At 36.5% G+C, this 21,854-nt stretch overlaps 2 protein-coding genes and 3 long non-coding RNA genes across 6 annotated transcripts; 2 read left to right on the forward strand and 3 right to left on the reverse strand.

The window, feature by feature from the left end:
- Positions 1 to 484: 484 nt before the first annotated feature.
- On the reverse strand, positions 485 to 3,908 carry LOC147494290 (uncharacterized). Its single transcript, XR_015199367.1, has 2 exons — positions 2,031 to 3,908; positions 485 to 1,753 (listed from the first exon to the last, which is right to left on the reverse strand). It is a non-coding gene; the product is annotated as an uncharacterized LOC147494290 (long non-coding RNA).
- LOC147494291 (uncharacterized) lies at positions 3,679 to 5,058 on the forward strand. The gene is made up of 2 exons (XR_015199368.1): positions 3,679 to 3,810; positions 3,905 to 5,058. It is a non-coding gene; the product is annotated as an uncharacterized LOC147494291 (long non-coding RNA).
- Positions 5,059 to 5,890: 832 nt separating this feature from the next.
- LOC147494292 (uncharacterized) lies at positions 5,891 to 6,340 on the reverse strand. Its single transcript, XM_086568094.1, has one exon. It carries the CDS (start codon positions 6,338 to 6,340, stop codon positions 5,891 to 5,893), a length of 450 nt encoding a protein of 149 aa, XP_086424220.1.
- Positions 6,341 to 11,696: 5,356 nt separating this feature from the next.
- On the forward strand, positions 11,697 to 13,675 carry LOC147494293 (uncharacterized). Its single transcript, XR_015198507.1, has 2 exons — positions 11,697 to 13,236; positions 13,325 to 13,675. It is a non-coding gene; the product is annotated as an uncharacterized LOC147494293 (long non-coding RNA).
- Positions 13,676 to 15,695: 2,020 nt separating this feature from the next.
- Positions 15,696 to 21,794, reverse strand: LOC147494294 (F-box protein CPR1-like). Of its 2 annotated transcripts, XM_086567025.1 has the most exons (4): positions 19,717 to 20,945; positions 17,488 to 17,878; positions 16,170 to 16,294; positions 15,696 to 16,075 (listed from the first exon to the last, which is right to left on the reverse strand). In XM_086567025.1, the coding sequence occupies exon 1, from the start codon at positions 20,807 to 20,809 to the stop codon at positions 19,721 to 19,723; it is 1,089 nt and encodes a 362-aa protein (XP_086423151.1). In that variant the 5' UTR covers positions 20,810 to 20,945; the 3' UTR covers positions 15,696 to 16,075; positions 16,170 to 16,294; positions 17,488 to 17,878; positions 19,717 to 19,720. The 2 variants fall into 2 exon arrangements, with proteins under 2 accessions (XP_086423151.1, XP_086423150.1); XM_086567024.1 differs by lacking the exon at positions 17,488 to 17,878 and having other exon boundaries at positions 19,717 to 21,794.
- Positions 21,795 to 21,854: the final 60 nt, after the last annotated feature.

Raw genomic sequence — 21,854 nt, forward strand, 5'->3', positions numbered from 1 at the left:
AAACTACTAGATATGGATGTCCACACTTATAGAAACATGGGACTTTCCATATTGGACATATTCTAATATTGACATATTCTAACATCTTTTAATCACAAAACCAACGTAACTAATGTGATAGTTGTGATCATAAAACCAGCGTTCACAACACCTATGAAAATTCAGCAATTTCCCCCTACTAAGATCATAAAAGCAACAACATTATGGTAATTCCGAAATATAATACTAGCTGTGGGAAACTATGTAGAATGTGGAAAACTATATAGACTGGCACTTCAAATTATATTTCTAAAATTTTATTACTGCACCAAAAAACTAATTTGTATTCCTGTTTCCATTAACACGTTCATTTGTCATGCAAGACTTAAGGATATTCGAAGGGAATATACTAGCTGATATCCAAATGATCAAATACCCCTCATGATCAAAACAGAAAAAAAATAAAAATAAACTATTGCAGAAAAAACTCAGAAAGAGAGAAGACTTTAATCAAATAATGTACTGCGATATACTTAATTCAATCCAAAGAATCACTAATTTATAGGAGTTTACAGGCCACTTACTTACTCCTGAAGAAAACACTTCAATTGACTCAACTAAGCCACCACCGCTTTCTATATTTGTGGCACAACCTACGAATATGCAAAACAGGTAAAGACTCAAACAAAGACTTGGTCACACAAACATGTCACAACTCTTTATTGAAATCAAGACAAACAATACCAACTTGAGTTTACAAAAATCTAACAGCCTCCTTTAAACTCATACTTTCAGATCGAGCTCCAAACACCCATCTTGTGCTTCAACTTGTAAAAGGCTTTGGCCTTCAATGGCTTTGTGAGAATATCTGCAACTTGATCGTTGGATTTACAAAACTCCATTGCAACTTCGCGATCTTGGACAAGCTCGCAAATATAATGGAAGTTGATTTCAATGTGCTTGCTTCTCCCATGAAACACTAGGTTTTGGTGAGAGCAATTGCCGACTTGTTCTCACAATAAGTCTTTGTAAAGAGTGCTTGCTTCTAATGCAGCTCCTCACATAACCGCACAGCCAAACAACTTGGCATGCACTTGAAGCATTTGCGATATACTCTTCTTCAGCAGTGGAAATTAAAGGGCAACAACTTGTTGTTTCTTCAATGAGTAAGAAACACAAAACCATAAGTGCTCTTTCTTTCAGCCACATCACCTGCCAGTCACTATCTGTGTATCCAACAAGATCACAATGACCACCAGAAGCATAAAAAATATGAACACTCAGAGGACCTTTGACATATTGCAGAATTAGTTTTCTAGCAAGCAAGTGAGCTTGGCCTGGTGTCTCCATAAACCAGCTAATAACACCAACTCCAAAGACAATATCAGATCTAGATGTCAAGAGTAACGTAGACTATCTACTGAACTCTGATAATACGTAGGACTAACAAATTCACTGTTATCAAACTCAGACAAATGCAGCGCGCCTTGCTCAACTGGAGTCTTTATAGGGTGACATGACTCCATTTTGAACCGCTTCACTATTATCAAACTCAGACAAATGCAGTGCACCTTGCTAAACTGGAGTCTTTATAGGGTTACATGACTCCATTTTGAACCGCTTCAAGATATCCGCCGCATACTTCTTTTGCGAGACAAAAAATCCAGCATCACTTCTTCAAGCCACAGAAAATAAGGCATAAGCCCCATGCCAGTCATTTCAAACTTACAATTTATAGCCTCCCTTAATTCAGCAAACATGCTCGGGTCATTTCCTGTGAATATCAAATCATCTTCATACAAATAGCTAGACAATGGGCATAGGTCCATTTGAAGTAGATTTGATATATATTGTAGGTTAATAACGACACTTAAGAAAACCATTTTCTTAAAAATGAAAATAGGAGTCGATATTGTTAAGCAATAACTTGTGTTACCATAATTAGTGAAGATCATGTATTATTCTTCTTTTATTGTATTAATCTTTATTGCCTTATTGGGCTTGTAAACATCTTATATATACTTCAAAGGAGAGAAGAATAAACATCTAACCTATATAATTCTCTTCATAGTATCAGTAAAGGTAGATTCCTCCCAACCCTAGCTGTCATCAACTTCTCCCTCTCTTTCTCTTATTAGATCTATTTAATCCATTTTCATTCAGTTGTTGCAAAGAAGAAATCGGAATATAGTGAACAAACCAAAAGTCGTTGCCTGGTATATGTGTTCTAGACTTTGTCTTTATTGCACAAAACCTCACTTCAAGACACGTGCAAAAGCATCAACAAAATAACAAGCTTTGTTCATTTGTTCAGTACATTTAATAGCTCACTTTTTGGCATCTAGTGATTATTCTTCTTTTGGCACCAACGGATTCCACTTCCTGCTTCTCATTCGGCACTTTCATACAGCGTGGTTGGTTTCTAGTCTTGATTTCTCTTACTGTCTTACATTCTTGCGGCATCACAATTCTTCTGTGTTTCTTATTCTCGATCTATTATTGCGAGACTTTTGTTATAAATGTTCCCATCATCTACTTATTGCAATTTAATTGCATTATTTACTGTTCACTATATCACCTGGGTTGATATATTTAGTTGTTTAGTATAGTCAGTACTTTTATACAATGTCAACTAATAGCTCAACCAAATCCATTGTTTCTGGAACTGCTACAACTGCCACAGTGACGACATTTATTATCCCTATATACCATTACAAATCTTGTCGTGGTCAAACTCAACGATGATAACTTTTTGTTATGGTCTCATTAGATCGAAACTTTCCTTATTGGCCAAGATCTTTATAAGTTTGTTGATGGTTCATACCCATGTCCTACTATTACGGATCCCTGCTATAATATTTGGCTACGCACTGATAAGACACTTGTCAACATTCTCTCTGCCACTCTGTCTACTCTTATTCTCTCATCTGTGATTAGCTGTCAAACTTCCACTGTTATTTGGTCCTGTTTACAGGAGTATTTTTCTCTTAGATCTGTTGCTAATTCCTCTCAAATTATGAGAAATTTGAACGAGATATCTCGTGGTACTCGCACTGTCTCTGAATATCTTTAAGAAGCCAAAACATATGCCGACGCTCTAGCTGCTATTGGTGAACCTGTCAAAAACACTGATTTGGTCAATGCAGTACTCTGTGGCCTAGGTTCTGAATATGAGATGCTGATTACTGCACTTGAGAGCCACGAGACCTTGCCTCAGTTCTCGGCACTTCGCTCTCAGCTTCTAATTTATGAGTCTCATCACCGTGCATCTGCTCCCTTGGGGCTTTCAGCATTGCTAGCTTCTCTGGCCTTTTCCCAGAATTCTCATATGGGTAAGAAAGGTAAAAAGACCTATAAGGGTCCTTCCCAGTACCACACAGATGCAACTGATTTTCAGAACTATATATAGGGGCCCTCCCCAACATCGAACAGATGCACCGGGTATTCTTGGAGCACATCCTACTGTTGGCTCTTGCCAACTTTGTCATGGCATTGGGCATTTTGCTACCACTTGTCCCATGTTGCCTCGTTTTTCTAGACCTCAGGTCCTTGGCTCCCTACATTCTACATTTGCTGGTTTACATATTGCTTCTCCTGCTCTTCAGCAGCCTTCTTACTCAGGAGGCCCATCTGGTTATACTCCACAACAGGCATATGATCCTGTCTACTACTTGGATACAAGAGTTTCTACTTATATGACTGGAGACTCGACTTATCTTCACCAGCGTACGCCTTACACTGGACCTGACTCAATACTTCGTGGCAATGGTGATAAGCTTCCCAGTACTTACATGGGTAACATGGGACTTCCTATTGGTTCCTGATAAGCACGTAAATGCTATATATTTACGCTCAATTTTATATTAGTTAGTTCGTTTAATTTATTCGTTTGATTTAGTTAGCGTATTTTTGATGATTTTTGCAGAATTGGATTTGAGTTGATTAAAAGTGTCGAAACTAGCGAGATTTAAGATATCAGTGCGTGAGCTCCTAACATTGGGTGTTCAGTTCATTGGAGGTGTCCCGAAAGAGGGTGAAATGGATTATTATTGGATTTGGATCGCATTTGGATAGCTGTTCATTGCATTTGGATCGCTGGATGGGCCTTTGGTTGGGTTTGGATTATTGGGCCCAACTAAGTAAAATATGACACAAAAAGAGTAAAAGGATTTGGGCCCATGAGATTAAGTAGTCATGTGACTAGCAAGGGGGTGGATTTAGAATTATAGACCGGACCATGTGCAAGTTTTAAAACCAGCCCATGTGCACCCAATTAACCTACCTACTGGACCACCGGATCGAAACTTTAGTTCCTTCTCCAAATTCAGTTCGTACGAACAGAACCAAAAATCTACTCTAATTCCGGCGACTAAATCGAAGCTTCCAGAACCAAACAAATACTCCACTTACTCCTACTACCGAATCAAAGCTATTTGTTATTCTCTATTTTACACATGTCAAAAGTGAACTAACAGTAATTAAAACCCGACACTCCTCTTTCCGAATCGATCGCCCAATCATCGAAATGCTCGCAAAGACCAGTCTAATTGCAGTCACGAATCCCTTCTAATTCCAATCCACTTTTGGTATGAAATATCCGATTCCTACTATTAAGAGACGTGAGCAATAAATCTTTGGGGGTTTCTAATGTCGAGAGAATTCCGAATCTTGCAGAAGCTAAACCGAATTAGAACTTTCCCAATTCTGGGGACCTAAAGAAACGCTATAGAAACAGGGGGAGGGACAAAACAGGGGGCGCTCCAGAACACAGAGGACAGAACATAACACCGGAGAGCCGAAGAGCGAGAATTAGAGACGCGGAAATTGAGAGATCGAGGCGAAGGAAAGCCAAAGAGATTTCAATCATTTACATGAGTTCTCCTAACCTTTACTTTATTTTCAGTTTGATTATTATGTGTAGCTAAACTATTAGCTAGGGCTAAGATGAAGCCCTAGACTTGTATAGGTTCTTTTTATGTTTAATTAGTTTACTGTTCTCGAAACTTAAAGATTAAACTTGATTGATTTCTTTAGATAGTAATAGGATTACTTTCATTAATTATATCTTGTATGTTTTCATGTCTCGATTAATTAATAGTTAGATTATTCTCTTATTAATATCAATGCACTACATTTATCGTCTAAATAAATCTGTGAATAGTTGTGCTATAAAAAGACAACTCTTGCTAGGGATTTATATTTTTCGTTTGCTGAAATCCAATCAATCTAATAAATATAAGAGCTTCATGATCATATCTTCGAGAAAGCTAGGGTTACCTTTCCCTCGTGCTACTCGTAATTAAAAGAGAACTATAAACTGATTTGACTAGGATAACCTACAACGGTCTAGGGTGGATTCGAATGCTTTAGTGTTTTCTTCGTTAATAGTTAATCCATTTAATTTATTGTTTTCATAGTAATTAGTTAATTTTAGTTAATAGTAATTCAAACTTCCATAAAAGAATATTGTTTGAATTAGTTAAATATAATTTTAATACTCGTTTGTCCGAAGTAGCAATTCCTGTGGGATCGACCCGTTTGCCGCAACTATTTTCAACAATAGCTGTGCGCTTGCGGTTTAACTTCAAGGATTCCACCTCCCTAGCAAGATTGGCTAGTTTGGCACTCATATATCTTAAAATCGCCTCTCACCTCATAAACACCACCCCTTTTTGGTTCAGCAGCTACTTGTACACTTTTATCATAGGCCCTTCCTGGAGATTCCCATTGCTGAGAACTTTCAGAGATTGTCTCAAAAAGTTTCCAAGCTGCGTCCTCTTGCAAAGAGAGGATATCTGCCCTACTTCGGGACTCAACAAACTGACGGTGTGAAATCGACAACCACTCAAAGAAAAACTGCACTAATTGCCATTTCACAAAATTATGGTGAGGACACCTCAAAAGAATATCTTTAAATCTTTTCCCAACATATATAAAACTCTTCACCCTCTTTTTGAGTAAAATGCATGATCTGTCGCTGAAGACTAGTAGTCTTGTGCATGGGAAAGAATTTAATGAGAAACTTAATGTTCAACTCATCCCAAGTAGTGATAGACTTAGACTCTAAGGAATTCAACCACAACTTTGCCTTATCCTTCAGTGAAAAAGGAAAGTGGCAGAGTTTGATAATCTTTGGTTGGACTCTAGGGAAGTTAAGAGTACCACATATATCTAAGAACTCATTAACGTGAAGATAAGGGTCTTCAGAATCAAGACTATGGAACTGGGGAAGCAAGTTTATGATGGCCGCCCTTAACTCAAAATTAGCATCACACGCAGGCAAATCAATGCAAGAAGGATTAGAATTAAGGACTGGATAATAGTAGTCCTTAAGGGTTTTAACTCCGGGTTCTGCTGCCATTTCTAACAAATGTTTTTCTAACTTGCCTTGGTTTGGATTAGTAGGTCCCTTATGAAATGTTCTTTTCGATTTCGGATCAAAAGGTGCTATATCGATTTTCGAATGTGGGTTTTACGCCATACACAACCTCTGACTCTAGATGATGAAAACCTAACTCTACAATGAAAGACAACAGACGTAAAATGAAAGATGAGGGATGATGCACAATCACAGAAAATAAGCAACAAATCTCAAATCGAATTGAATTTTTAATTAAAAAAATAAATGCTCCTAAACCCGGATAACACGATTCCCAGTTCTTGTGCTAAAAGCACCGTCACTCGATCCACGTGTTATTGTTGAAGATGTTTTGATTCAGGTTGATAAATTTTATTTTCCAGTTGATTTTATTGTTCTAGAAACACAACCTGTTCAAGATCTTAAACACCATATTCCTGTCATCTTAGGTCGTCCATTTTTTGCCTCATTCAATGCTATCATTAACTGTCGTAATGGAGTGTTGAAGCTTTCTTTTGGTAATATGACTACAGAACTTAATGTGTTTAATGTGAGTCAACAACCTCCTGAACCTGATGATCTTTGGGATGTTAATCTTATTGACAGTGTGGTTCACAAGACTTTCTTGGAAAGTTATTCTGACGACCCTCTTGAGTCTTGTTTAACTCACTTTGGTGGTGATTTTGGTGTAGATAATTCTATTTGTGAAGTAAATGCTTTGCTTGATGCCACCCCAATCTTAGATACTAATAAGTGGAAAACCAAGGTAGAACCTCTTTCTCCTTCTGAGTCTAAACCAGTTCCTTCCATAGAGAGTCCTCCTAAGCTTGAGTTGAAGCCATTACCTGATACTCTTAAGTATGTCTTTTTGGGGCCTGATGAGACCTTGCCTATTATTATTGCTTCTAATCTTGATAGTGAACAAGAGAGTAAATTGCTTAGGGTTCTTAGAGACCATCAAACAGCTTTAGGGTGGACTATTGCTGATATTAATGGGATAAGCCCCACTGATTGTATGCATCATATTCATCTAAAGGAGAATGCTAAACCAACCCGTGAGTTACAGAGACGGCTTAATCCTAACATGAGAGAGGTAGTGAGAGCCGAGGTTCTCAAGTTGTTAGATGCGGGTATCATTTACCCCATCTCCGATAGTCAATGGGTGAGTCCGGTTCAGGTTGTCCCTAAGAAGTCTGGTATTACGGTAGTTAAGAATGCGAATGGTAAGTTAGTTCCTACCCGTATGACTATTGGGTGGCGTTTTTGCATTGACTATCGTAAGTTGAATCTAGCCACTAGGAAAGATCACTTTCCTCTTCCTTTTATTGACCAGATGCTTGAACGTTTAGCCGGTCATAAGTATTATTGTTTTCTCGATGGTTATTCCGGTTATTATCAAATATGTATTACACCCGAGGATCAAGAAAAGACTACATTTACTTGTCCTTTTGAACTTTTGCCTACCGTCGTATGCCATTTGGGTTATATAATGCACCTGGTACCTTCCAGAGATGCATGCTTAGCATTTTTTCTGACATGGTAGAAAGGTTTCTTGAGGTGTTTATGGATGATTTCTTCGTGTTTGGTGATTCTTTTGATGAGGGTTTGCACCATTTGGAATTAGTGTTAATTAGGTGCAAGGAGAAGAATCTGGTGTTGAATTGGGAGAAGTGTCATTTTATGGTTCAACAAGGTATTGTTCTTGGTCATATCGTTTCTAGTAAAGGCATTGAGGTCGATAAGGCCAAGATTGATGTCATTTCTAGTCTTCCACCACCTAAGACTGTGAAAGATATTAGGTCTTTTTTAGGTCATGCTGGATTTTATAGGCGATTCATTAAAGACTTTAGCAAGATTTCTCGTCCCTTATGCATTTTACTTGGTAAGGACGTCGATTTTGTCTTTGATGATGATTGTTTGAAAGCTTTTGAGAAGCTTAAGCATTTATTGACTACCGCTCCTATCATACAACCACCTGATTGGAATGTACCTTTTGAGTTAATGTGTGATGCGTCGGACTATGCTCTTAGGGCTGTTTTAGGTCAACGGTTTGATAAGTTGGCCCATGTAATTTATTATGTGAGTCGAACTCTTAATGATGCCCAAATGAATTACACTACAACCGAGAAGGAATTGTTAGCTGTTGTGTTTGCTTTAGACAAGTTTAGGTCTTATCTCGTAGGGTCTAAGGTTGTCGTGTTTACTGATCATTCGGCTTTGAAGTATCTTCTTTCTAAAAAAGATGCTAAAGCGCGTCTTATTCGTTGGGTCCTCTTATTACAAGAGTTTGACATTGAGATTAGGGATAAAAAGGGTACAGAGAACGTAGTCGCTGACCACTTGTCTAGGCTTATAGTAGAGTCTTCTACTAGTCTTTTGCCTTTGAATGAGTCATTCCCTGATGAGCAACTTTTTGTTGTCTCCCAGTTGCCTTGGTATGCAAATATTGTTAATTATCTTGTTACAGGTCAGTTTCCTTCTCATTGGAGAAAACAAGATAAATCTAAGTTTCTTGCTGAGGTTAAGTATTTTTTTCGATGACCCATACTTGTTTAAGTCATGCCCCTCGATCAGTTGTTAGGAGATGTGTTCCTGAGAGTGAGTTTCGTAGTATTCTCTCCTTTTGCCATGACCATGCATGTGGTGGTCACTTTGGTCCTAAGAAGACGGCTGCTAAGGTTTTGCAGTGTGGGTTTTATTGGCCTACTCTCTTTAGAGATACACATGAGTTTTGTTTAGGATGTGATCGATGCCAGCGTACGGGTAATATTTCCCATAGGAACATGATGCCTCTTTCCCCTATTTTGGTTGTTGAGTTTTTTGATGTGTGGGGTATAGACTTCATGGGTCCTTTTCCTCCTTCCTTCGGTTATCTTTATATCCTCGTCGCGGTAGATTATGTTTCTAAATGGGTTGAGGCGGTGCCATGTAAAACGAATGATCACAAGGTTGTAGTTAACTTTTTGAAATATAATATATTTTCTCGTTTTGGTACTCCTCGTGCAATTATAAGCGATAATGGTACTCATTTTACACATCGTGCATTTGAATCCTTAATGAAAAAGTACTCTATTACTCATAAACTTGCTACCCCTTACCATCCCCAAACTAGTGGCCAAGTTGAACTATCTAATAGGGAAATTAAACGAATTTTAGAAAAGACGGTACGACCTGACCGTAAGGATTGGTCTCAACGTCTTAATGATTCCCTTTGGGCTTATAGGACTGCTTATAAGACTCCCATTGGTATGTCTCCCTATAGGCTTGTGTTTGGGAAGGCATGTCATTTGCCTGTGGAATTAGAACATCGTGCTTTCTGGGCCATTAAAACTTTTAACTTTGACATGCGTAGAGCAGGTTCACAACGTAAGCTTCAATTAAATGAGTTAGCTGAGTTAAGGAATGAGGCATATGAGAATGCCAAGATTTACAAAGAGCGGACTAAGATTTTTCATGATAAATCTATTCTTCGCAAGTCTTTTGAACCTAATCAAAAAGTTTTACTATATAATTCTCGTTTGCGTCTTTTTCCTGGTAAGTTACGTTCTAGGTGGACTGGTCCTTTCATTGTTAAAACTGTTTTTCCTCATGGCGCTGTTAAGATAGAGGATCCTACGAATGGTCGTGTGTTTAAGATTAATGGTGAACGCTTGAAACCATATCTTGATGGTTTTGCTAATAAGGATGTGGAAGAGGTGGATCTTATTGATCCTATTTATCATGACTGAATGAGTATGCTTGTTGTATTTTAGTAGTTTAGATTTTGTTTTTCTTTTGTAAGAGTCGCTTCGCATTGTTCCCAAATACTTCATTCTAGCTCCTAGTCTCCATTTGGGTTAACCAATGAGAAACATATTATTGTGCTTTTCAGGTTATGACAGGTTTTATATTTATGAAATGTCGAAAATACAGAGGAGACTCTGTCGAATTTTTTGAATTTTGGGGCATTCATGTTATGTTTCGTTGGTAGACAAAGTGCTAATCTAAAAATTGGGTGTGCGAATCATTCGTCTGCTAGAGACGTTAACTGTAGCGCTTATGGGAGGCAACCCATGTTTTTATTTTTGTTGAGTCTTTTGTGCACGTGTATCATGCATTCCACTCTAGCACCTTTTCTCTGCCTTTTTGGAGACGTGTAACTCTATGGAATGAGACACGCGACAAATTTTAGTCGTTGTAGTAAATTGGTCCTCTTTTATATTATCATTGTTATATCTTTTGTGAGGTACTAATTTCTACAGGTGACTCAAAGATATTATTTTTCGTTTTTGGAAGCTCTTGGTAACCTCTTTCCTTATATAATTTTACTTGTCCATGTTGTTATATTTTAAATTACGCATCTATGTTAACATTGAGGACAATGTCTATAATAAGTTTGGGGGTGGGAACAAAATGTTTGTTTAGCGAAAAATAAATATGTCCAACATGGTATGATTAATGGTGATTTTCTATGATAAGAAATTTTAAAAAAATTGATTTCTAAAGCCACTGATTTTCAAGGAATCTATGAAGTTAAGAGTCACTTTTGAAGTTGTTGCTTAGAATATTTTCTACCTCTATAAATAGATTTTATTGATGAAAGTCTAAGCCAAAGTGAAATTTGCACTATTAGCCACCTGATACACGTCAAATTGAAGAGTAATTTAATCTCCTAGTGAACTAGAAGAGGAATATAGAGACTTAACCCATGAGACTTGAGCTTTTGAATTTCTTGGAGAGTATTTTACGTAAATTCAGAGTCCAAGTTGACTCATTCATTCTTCTGTGCTAAAATTCGTTGTATAGTCTCATTTTTTTTTTCTTATTTTGGTCGATCACGAAGTGACATCAACTGGGGAGATAGCCATTAGGTCTTGTAGTCTATTCGAAGCGGAATATCATACTGGTAAGTCAAGTAGTAAGCCAATTAGCCTTTATTTATCCCACCTAATAGGATCATCATGTTAACCCCTTTTGAGCCTTATATATTAAGCCTTTTCTTCTCAAACCAACTATACTTAACCCAACTCCAGATAAGGAGTGTAAACCCATATTATTAGCCTTACCCATATTTCTGAGAATTTCTAAAAGACTAAGGAGAAAGCTAGAAGAAAGAAGATTCGGAAGGAAAATCTACCAAAATCAAATGAAGAAAATCATTCCTTTTGCTCAAAGTGATTCAATAGAAAAGAAAGAAATATATATATATATATATATATATATATATATATATATATATATATATATATATATATATATATATAAGAAAAAAAAAAAAAAAAAAGAAAGAGAAAGAGAAATCATTGAGAAGAAGTAGTGAGAAAGTAAAGTAATGTGTTTTACAAAATGAAGAAATTTTCCAAGAAAATCAAGTGCAAGAAAAGTCTTTAGTTTATTCTCAGAAATTTTTGAATCCTTTTTACCATTTTCTTGTTAACCTATCCTAAGCCCCGTCTTAATACCCAGACTTATCACAAAAGTACGATATGAAGTGTAGAATAGGTGAGAGGATGCTAAAGTGAAGGACCCGACACTTCACATGTGATTGATGTTTTTTCCATGAGACTAATTTGTTTTTGAAATTTTATAAGTCCGTCTTTCTGGCTAAGTATGTGGGATGTTCTATTATTTTACTCATTTCCCTGCATACAAAGGTAAAATTGAAAACTTATATAAGAGAGAGACTTTCTTGTGAGTGTATGAATGGTGAGGATTGAGGTTGATATATTATTTGGATAGTAAGTTAGGAATTCCGTTACTTGGATAAGAGATTATATTAGTTTGGCTAAACACACGCACACGCTTTGGTTTTGGAAAGTAGTCAATGATTTCTATCTTTGGAAGTAGTGATGCGTCTTGGTAATGATGATGTAAATTGTGGTGATTAATAATTTTTGAACTTGTTTATCAGTTGGCAAAATATTTTATCTCTGAGAAAACTGTTTCACCATTTGTCATGTAATGTTAATGTTTGTGGGTACCGTTTCTGAAAACCCTCACGAGACTAAACTCGTCCACTAGGGGTAACCTAGGGGTTTAAAAGGCTTGTTACACATGCTAAGTGTAATCGTGATTCCTACGAAAGTGAGTTAGAATTTTTGTTTTTGTTATTAGTTTAGTTTTGCTCGAGGACTAGCAAAATGTAAGTTTGGGGGATTTGATAAGCACGTAAATGCTATATATTTACGCTCAATTTTATATTAGTTAGTTCGTTTAATTTATTCGTTTGATCTAGTTAGCGTATTTTTGATGATTTTTGCAGAATTGGATTTGAGTTTATTAAAAGTGCCGAAACTAGCGAGATTTAAGATATCAGTGCGTGAGCTCCTAACATTGGGTGTTCAGTTCATTGGAGGTGTCCCGAAAGAGGGTGAAATGGGTTATTATTGGATTTGGATCGCATTTGGATAGTTGTTCATTGCATTTGGATCGCTGGATGGGCCTTTGGTTGGGTTTGGATTATTGGGCCCAACTAAGTAAAATATGACACAAAAAGAGTAAAAGGATTTGGGCCCATGAGATTAAGTAGTCATGTGACCAGCAAGGGGGTGGATTTAGAATTATAGACCGGACCATGTGCAAGTTTTAAAACCAGCCCATATGCACCCAATTAACCTACCTACTGGACTACCGGATCGAAACTTTAGTTCCTTCTCCAAATTCAGTTCGTACGAACATAACCAAAAATCTACTATAATTCCGGCGACTAAATCAAAGCTTCCAGAACCAAACAAATACTCCACTTACTCCTACCGAATCAAAGCCATTTGTTATTCTCTATTTCACACAAGTCAAAAGTGAACTAACAGTAATTAAAACCCGACACTCCTCTTTCCGAATCGATCGCCCAATCACCAAAATGCTTGCAAAGACCAATCTAATTGCAGTCACGAATCCCTTCTAATTCCAATCCACTTTTGGTATGAAATATCCGATTCCTACTATTAAGAGACGTGAGCAATAAATCTTTGGGGGTTTCTAATGTCGAGAGAATTTCGAATCTTGCAGAAGCTAAACCGAATTAGAACTTTCCCAATTCTGGGGACCTAATGAAAAGCTATAAAAACAGGGGGCGCTCCAGAACACAGAGGACAGAACATAACACCGGAGAGCCGAAGAGCGAGAATTAGAGATGCACGGAAATCGAGAACGAGATGAAGGAAAGCCAAAGAGATTTCACTGTCGACATGAGTTCTCCTAACCTTTACTTTATTTTCAGTTTGATTATTATGTGTAGCTAAACTATTAGCTAAGGCTAAGATGAAGCCCTAGACTTGTATAGGTTTTTTTTTTATGTTTAATTAGTTTACTGTTCTCGGAACTTAAAGATTAAACTTGATTGATTTCTTTAGATAGTAATAGGATTACTTTCATTAATTATATCTTGCATGTTTTCATGTCTCGACTAATTAATAGTTAGATTATTCTCTTATTAATATCAATGCACTACGTTTATCGTCTAAATAAATGCGTGAATAGTTGTGCTATAAAAAGACAACTCTTGTTAGGGATTTATATTTTCGTTTCTTTGAAATCCAATCAATCTAATAAATATAAGAGCTTCATAATTATATTTTTTAAAAGCTAGGGTTACCTTTCCCTCGTGCTACTTCGTAATTAAAAGAGAACTATAAACCGATTTGACTAGGATAACCTACAACGGGTCTAGGGTGGATTCAATGCCTTAGTGTTTTTTCTAGTTAATAGTTAATCCATTTAATTTATTGCTTTCATAGTAATTAGTTAATTTTAGTTAATAGTAATTCAAACTTCCATAAAAGAATATTGTTCGAATTAGTTAAATATAATTTTAATATTCGTTTGTCTGAAGTAGCAATTCCTGTGGGATCGACCCGTTTGCCACAACTATTTTCAACGATAGCTGTGCACTTGCAGTTTAACTAGGGTTAGATTAGTCTAATTAATTTAGACCAACTAATTTCCTATCAGTTCCTCTTAGTTTCGTCTTAAGAATGTCTATGTTATTCCTTCAATGCGTAAAAACTTACTTTCCATTGCTCAGTTTTGTTGTGATAACAATATCGTTTGTGCATTTGATTCTCTTCACTTCTTTATCTTTGATAAATCTAATATATGTCTACTCTTTCAGGGCTAATGTAGAGATGGTCTTTACAAACTACTTTCGCTTCTGATAAGTGCTCAAAAAGTGTATTTTAACCCTCAGTTATACCTCTTGTTTAGCCATCTTATTGGACTAATAGTACTTGTAAGTTGTGTTTTATGACTTTACAGGTAAAAAAGAGAGTTTTGCCAAATATTAGAGTTAATGGGGCAAAAGGGAGCAATTTGGAGCATTAAGGATCACATGGGAGCTCATTGGTGATTATGAAAAAGGCCTAAGGATGCTAGTGGTGATTATTATATAGGATCTTTTAGTATTACCCCCCTACTAGATGAGCCAATTAGGATTTACCCCAACTAGATGGGGAAATTAGGGTCCCCCCCTGAATACACACAAAAAAAAAGTCCATTTAGGTTGACCGAGTTTTTTTTTTGTGTACTCAAGGGGGAGACCATAATTTCTCCATCTAGTTGGGGGAAATCCTAATTGGCTCATCTAGTAGGGGGTAATACTAGTTAACCCTATTATATATAACACGAAAAAGAAGAAAAAGAAGAAAAGAAGAACATAAGTCTAGGGAGATTAATTTATTAAGACTTGGCTAGTGAAAACCGAATATCTTATTATTAACCTCTCACTTTCTCAAGTTCTGGACACAATAATAAATGAATGTGAATTGGCAATTACAACTGGTACTGAGGTGCTTTATTTATAAGAGTTATAATGAGCTCTAGAAATATCTCAAAACATGGGTTTTTAGACATAATTTCTTATTACATATCGACCTCTTTCTGGTTCCATACAGACTTGTATCGTAAAAGTGGTTTCACCTGGAGTCTTAATAGGATGCTAGTGATGATTTCCTCTAGAAGATTCGACATTCTTGGTTTCTCTCTCTCGGAAAGTGAGTTCAGCATAGCCATATATAGTTTACAAAATATTTTTTCTCAGGCAGACAAACACGTTTCATTAAGCAACTGCAAGTGAAAATTTGTTTTTTCACCGTAACTCAGTAGTGTTTATTACCCGTTGACATTTCCTATTGCATCAATGCTTTTGGGGCCCCAAGGCATGCCCTGAATCTTGGGCCCCATGTTAAGTTGAATGAACATAAAACACGTTGAGTTTCCGAAATTTAATTGTAGATACTAGGTCATCCTTGTTAAAATTGGCAACATTCAGAGGATGAAGAAGTTCCAACTTCTAACTCGCAAATCAGATTTCCATCGGAATAGAAAGCAAGGAAGGAAATGAGAATGAATGTCTTCAGCTGACCAAAGTAAACACAACATTATCTGTTTTAAACAAATTTAATTTGATAAAGGACATTCGGTAATAGGACATGTCTACAGGATTAAACAAAACAACTGCAAGTTTTTCTCATGCTTCACTGCCCAAGAAGCAAGTTCATGAGCCACTTCATTACCTGTTCTCCTAATCCATACAAACTTACAACCCAGGAAACTAGATCGATAGACAAAATAAAAGGTCTTCTACTAAGTTAAAATTCCTCCAACCCGCTTTCTCTGTCTCTCCTGCAAGGCTTGTATCATCATTTTGTTGTCACTCTAAAAAATGACCAGCTGCACTCCCAGCTTGTTAGCTAGCAAGACTGCTACTTCTCATCAGCTTCTCCTATATACTCCGCTTGCTCTACACCCTTAGCATCAAATCTCCTGAAAAGTGGAGGATTAGATGATTAGGAAAAAAGACCTGTAGATAATTCATGCATTTCTATAAAAACAAGCTTGGGGTTTTATTCATTCAAACCTGTCTTTGGGCAACTCAAATGAACTGCAGATATTTTAATTCCACAAGCTTCTTAAATGCTGGAGTTAGAAATGATGCTTTGAGCAGGAGGAAGCAGATTAGCAAGTACACGGAGACTGATTCGCCTGTTTAATATCACGACATTCAGAGAAAGAAATTAACCAACAAATACAAAAAAGTTATATATAAGAGACTTTTATAGCAGTATTGGTCAGCTGCTACGTAACATGGAAACTTCATATTCTAAAAAAGATTTGTGTCGAATAGGTATCCGTGGCAGACACACAAATACATTATGAATAGATTTCGAACTAGGGTTTTTCAACTCCAAAAGACTAAGGACACAAACCATTAACACAGTCACGACTCCATGATATGCCACCTAGAGGTGTCCCCATGTCAGACTTCACTTGGGCCCGTTAATTAGTTCTGCAACTAAAGAAGAGTAATAGTAATTTTGTTTTTAGAGGTGTCCCCATGTCCTACTTCATATAGGTCACCACGTCGGCCACCGACACGCATAGCCATGTCAATGCTACTTAGCTTAGCTGTATCATCAGATATATCATTTTACGTGCTGCTTAGAATTTCATTCATATGGAATTCACGAAATAAAGAACCAAAAGATGAAAGGATAGACACCATAGGTCTGATTTACACTAGCTAGATGACAACGATTTCACAAAGACTGCAACAACGCTAGTCAGAAAAAGCAAAGTGATATTCGTTAGCTAGTCAGAGACAATCAAAGTAAGTTCAAATAAAACCAGAAAATTGATAGAACATCTAAACCTTTCTAATATATCCCGCAAGGAAAATTGAGAGTATAAATCATGATACAAACAAAAAACATGCAAATAGTGTTTCTAGTCTACATGAAAGCCATTAATGAGTTTTCTATTAAGCATATTTACAGGGAATGCAATAAGTTAGCAGATGCTTTAGCTTGTAATATTCCATATGTTAGATTCATTGAAGTTGTCCCTAGCTCATTTTCTGAGGATATAAAGAAAATTGTAAATGATGATGCTATGGGACAAACTTATATCCGATTGTAACTCACTCTATTATTCTTATTAATGAGAAGGGGTAGGGGACCCCGTTAACAACCTCGCTTGCCGATCAAAAAAAAAAAAAAAGAGCCATTAATGAGTTTCCTGCTTTCTCAATAGCTTGAGGAATGCTCTAGCCTTTTTTTTCTTTTCTTTTTTATGAACAAAACTTTATTCATGAGAAACATATAAAATATAAGTTACAATCTACTGACATAAAAGTGTCTGAACCAGGAAGGATATGGACAAACTTCTCTTATGCTTACCATTGTCTGATGGAAAGGCTGAGTGAGGGAGGATTTCAGCACACCCAAACCAACAGACATAACCCCCTGTAAAGGAACAACTCCTACTTTCCACAATTGGACTTGTTTAGCCCTGAATCACCGCGATCATCCCAAAACAGCACACCAACATAATTATAATAGTCCCTAAATAGGGCTTTCCAACAGGCCATCAAGTCCTGAAAACTATAGCCTCAGTTCTTAATAGTGCCGCCAACCCAATACCACGCCACTGCCTTGGTATCCACCACTACTCGATCAACATGAACCGGTGTTCCATTTTGAATTGGTTTTCCTATGGGCTTGAAGAATGATATATTGACATCACATTGAATGACTTGCAGGTGGAGCAGCTTCAGTCGCTAATTTGCTTCTAGAGTGGTCATTTACAATCAAGTCATTCATTCATATCAGTATCCACAATCCAGCATATCCTCATTACAAGAATGCAGTAGATACTCCTCCCTCTCAGAAAGGAAGGAAACAATCAACTCTGTGAATGGTTATTTGACGAAGTTGAGGATGATGTCCATATTTGATTCAGTCGTGAATAGTACCAGTAAGCGTTGCGGAGCACATACAAACGTAAAGAGGAACAAGAAACCCTCTAATGAGATCTCCGCAACCATATTAGATTGGGGGCAATGATTGGTATTATTCACAACTGCGATCAAATTATTTACCCTAGTAGTATAGTTGATTATGGGACTCATGCAGGTGCCAGCTAGCTTAGTCAGTAAAACCTTTGGGTGATGATACCAGGGGTCCAGGTTCATACCCCGCCAGCATCACTGAGTTACCAATCTCATTTAAAACAGCCTTGCCAAAAACAGTTATTATGGAGTCATCCGAATGTAGGCGTTATGGAACGAGGACTTGGGACCCTAAGAGATACTGGAAGAACACAAGACTTTTTTTACAGCACAAAACAATTTTATCTAGTTATCACTGAGTGAAAAGGTTTTACTCAAGCATTCAACTTCAAAAGCAGTTTAGAAGGTTATTAGAGAAAATAATATAAGAAAAAAAGATCTGCGAATGAGTGACGTTACTGTTGTCATTATTGTTGAACACAAACATACGTACACAAACTAACTATTGCCTAGATTGTTCGTAACTCTTTCCTTCTACTTTCCATTTGGACAGCCAAAAATATTTGAATTGATTAATAAAATGATTTTTTTTCGATTGAAGCAAAAGGTTAACATATGTAAATCACATTATGTACGTATCTTGTTGAAGAAGAATCATTTTGTCGACGACGTTATTATTAAATTACTATAAATTGAATATTATTTCCTTATATGGAACACTACTATAAGATCATGTGTAGAAAACAGACAAAAGAAAAACAGAGAAAAGACAGACTAATAATCAAGAAACTGTCACAAATGACTATAAATGGGGGAAAAAATACCAATAAACCCAGTCACACCACCCGTGGTAGCCATGTATCTAGACGGTTTTCTTTTCTTTCACCATTTTAATGATACACGTAAAAATAGCTACACAAGAGGTGATGGGTACACTAGAATAGTAATCATTTATGTTATACAATTAGCTAGTTAGGGTCTTAAACAGTTAAACCCAGCTTCTCTTTTTAAAACTTGCAACACAAATCCGAACCAAAAGCATTGGGTTAGGATGAAAGGAGTACAAAACTAGGACAAGATTTTTAAAGCAATCTTCAAGTGCATTTCGTTAATCCATCAAAGATGAAAATGATATGGTTTCACAGATATGCAATAAAACAAACGACTATTACTTTAGAAAATATCAAATAAAACCTACTTTACAGACAAGAGCAATATAACAGACAGAGCATAAGGAATTAATTCTGAATTTTTCGAAACAACTCTATATGGATTAATAGACAGAAAGAATAGATACTATGCTAATTCTTCTACTTGTTTCTTTCTTTGTACTTCAATTTTACTGCCCTCTACATTGTCATCACTAAGAGTAAAAATCCTCTGTAATAGAAACGATAATCCACATCTGAGTTACGATATGCCATCATGGAAACTAAGTAGTGTAAAGGGCACTGAAAATTCCCTTAACCATATGTAATAAATGCATTTGACATTGGGCTGTTATCTAATACCTATGGTGTTCAACCTTAAACTCATAAAACGGTTATCTCATTATGTAAATATTTAATACAATGCCATTTACTAAAGAAGGAACAAAAGAGATAATGATAGATTCTACCTTTTTAAACCCGTTGTTCTGATGCTATCCCTTTTTGCTTGTTCTTGCCCCACATAAGTACCCGTTTTAAGTGATACAAGGCTCCCCACATATACCTCTGCACAACACATCTTTGAAATACCGTGAACCTCAAGATACTTTGCCTTTTCAAGTTCTGGGTCGCATAAAAACAAGATCCTGGTTTATCGCCCAAAAGAACTTTGCCATTTTCAGAAAAGCGTGAGTATTCGAAATATTGACATGTATGGGAAATGGTAAACAATTTATTCCATAAACCCTTTACACCATAATCCTTCATCACCCATATGTCAGACCAAGTCTCGTTATCATCGAGTATATAAAGAGACCCTCCTAACAGACCCACCTTCATTAAATTGTTTACACAGTCAGGATGCTGAATCTCATAAAACTTTTCTTCCACGAGATCAAAATAAACAATGCATTTCGATTCAAACGTCCAACGTCCGGTCATGGCTAGCCAATGAGGATTTTCAAATCCAAACAAACTATTCCCACCACAAATGTAGTAAGGGGCACCATCAACCTTTCTCCATGAATCCTTTTCCAATGAATAAACCTCAAATTCCGAACCAACAAAGTCATTACCATTGGAATACTGCATCGCCTTCACAACCTTATAATCATCTAAATTAGGATCATATCCAAAACCAGACAATAAGGTTGCCACTGAACCCTTTGCACGTTTCGAAAACACCTCACACGACAACGGCAATTTCTTGAATTCTTTAGTACTTGGATTCCATATAACAATATTACTATTAACATCAAGGCATACTAAACCATTACAAGAACCATAATAATCAACAACAGTTTTAGAAGACTTAAATGGAAAATTGACCTCTATTGCTTCTGTTAATAATGTATCATAGTCTGTGGTATAGATATTAGAAGCATCAAAATACATAGCATTCAAGTTATTGTTTCGAGTAGCATGCTTAAGGTGCATTTTAATAAATATAGGATCATTGATTAAAGAGTACCAAGACTTACATACAGACTTAAATTGCAAGAGAGGCTTCACAGGAAGTCTGGAAAGAATGTTTGTTATCATTTCTTCTGGAAGATTCGACATTCTTGGGAGGGAAGGAAGGAAGAGAGCCGAAAAGCAAATTAGAAATGCTAACCAACTTAACTATAATAATAAGTTCACTCACCACCAATAACGAGGGCCGGGCCAATCCTAAATCTGGATGCCCTTAGCGCCGAGTACTAACATTTGTCAATTAATATCAGCTAAATTGGTTTTATCTATATATATATATATTATAGCTATACCTTCTTTGCAAAACACTTAGGCTAATTCCAAAAAATATATGAGACTTTTAAGGAAAAATCAGGCAAATAAAGAATTGACACTAAGAAAAATCAGACAAATAAGGAATTTCCACTGAACGTTTATTATCTTTTTCTTGGATCAGTTTAGCCTCATTGTTTGGTCTTGGTGTGGAACCAAATGATCAAGACATTGATATAGTAACGTGTCGATGAACACTAGATGCATAGATGGATTGCTATTGAGTTGACTCCGAACCCAACCCATCACACGGAAGTTTTAACCATCCACCTGAGTCTCGTCTCAACTCTGGATGCAATTTGAGCTAAAAGCCTAAAACCCAAAATAAAGCACAGGAATATAACACTTAAACAGAAGTTGGTAACTTGATATAAATTGAGACAAATCAATATCAAAACAACAAAATGATAAAGCCCATGTAAACTATGCAAGCTTTGAGAGACTTCGACCACTTGGTAGATGGTTGATTGGCTAAATGCTTTCACACGACCACTAACTTTTTTCGGATTTCGCATTGGCCCTCATTGCTTTTACAAACCAAATTGTTTGTCTTGGACCAATGACATCTTTCATCTTTGGATTGCTTTCTTTTCTCTTCGTGGCTTAAGACCAATTTTAGCACTAGAAACTAGTATTCTCCTCCAGACCAAGGCATCACAACTTCACAAGTACACATAATTTAGTTCTAAACTTTGATTAATAGTGAAAACGCTGATGTTCATCGTCTTTACCATTGGGCGTTTTCACCGATAATGACATGCCTCCCATTCAACTTTTTTTTTTTTTTTTTTTGCCAGTTCTAATTTCAAGTGAGTATTTTGTT

This window comes from Coptis chinensis, chromosome 6 (assembly GCF_015680905.1).
Source record: "Coptis chinensis isolate HL-2020 chromosome 6, ASM1568090v1, whole genome shotgun sequence".
Classification (NCBI taxonomy): Eukaryota; Viridiplantae; Streptophyta; class Magnoliopsida; order Ranunculales; family Ranunculaceae; genus Coptis; species Coptis chinensis.

Coding starts and splice junctions, on each gene's coding strand:
- LOC147494292 (XM_086568094.1), bottom strand. CDS start 6,340: ATGGCAGCAGAACCCGGAGTTAAAACCCTTAAGGACTACTATTATCCA.
- LOC147494294 (XM_086567024.1), bottom strand. CDS start 20,809: ATGTCGAATCTTCCAGAAGAAATGATAACAAACATTCTTTCCAGACTT.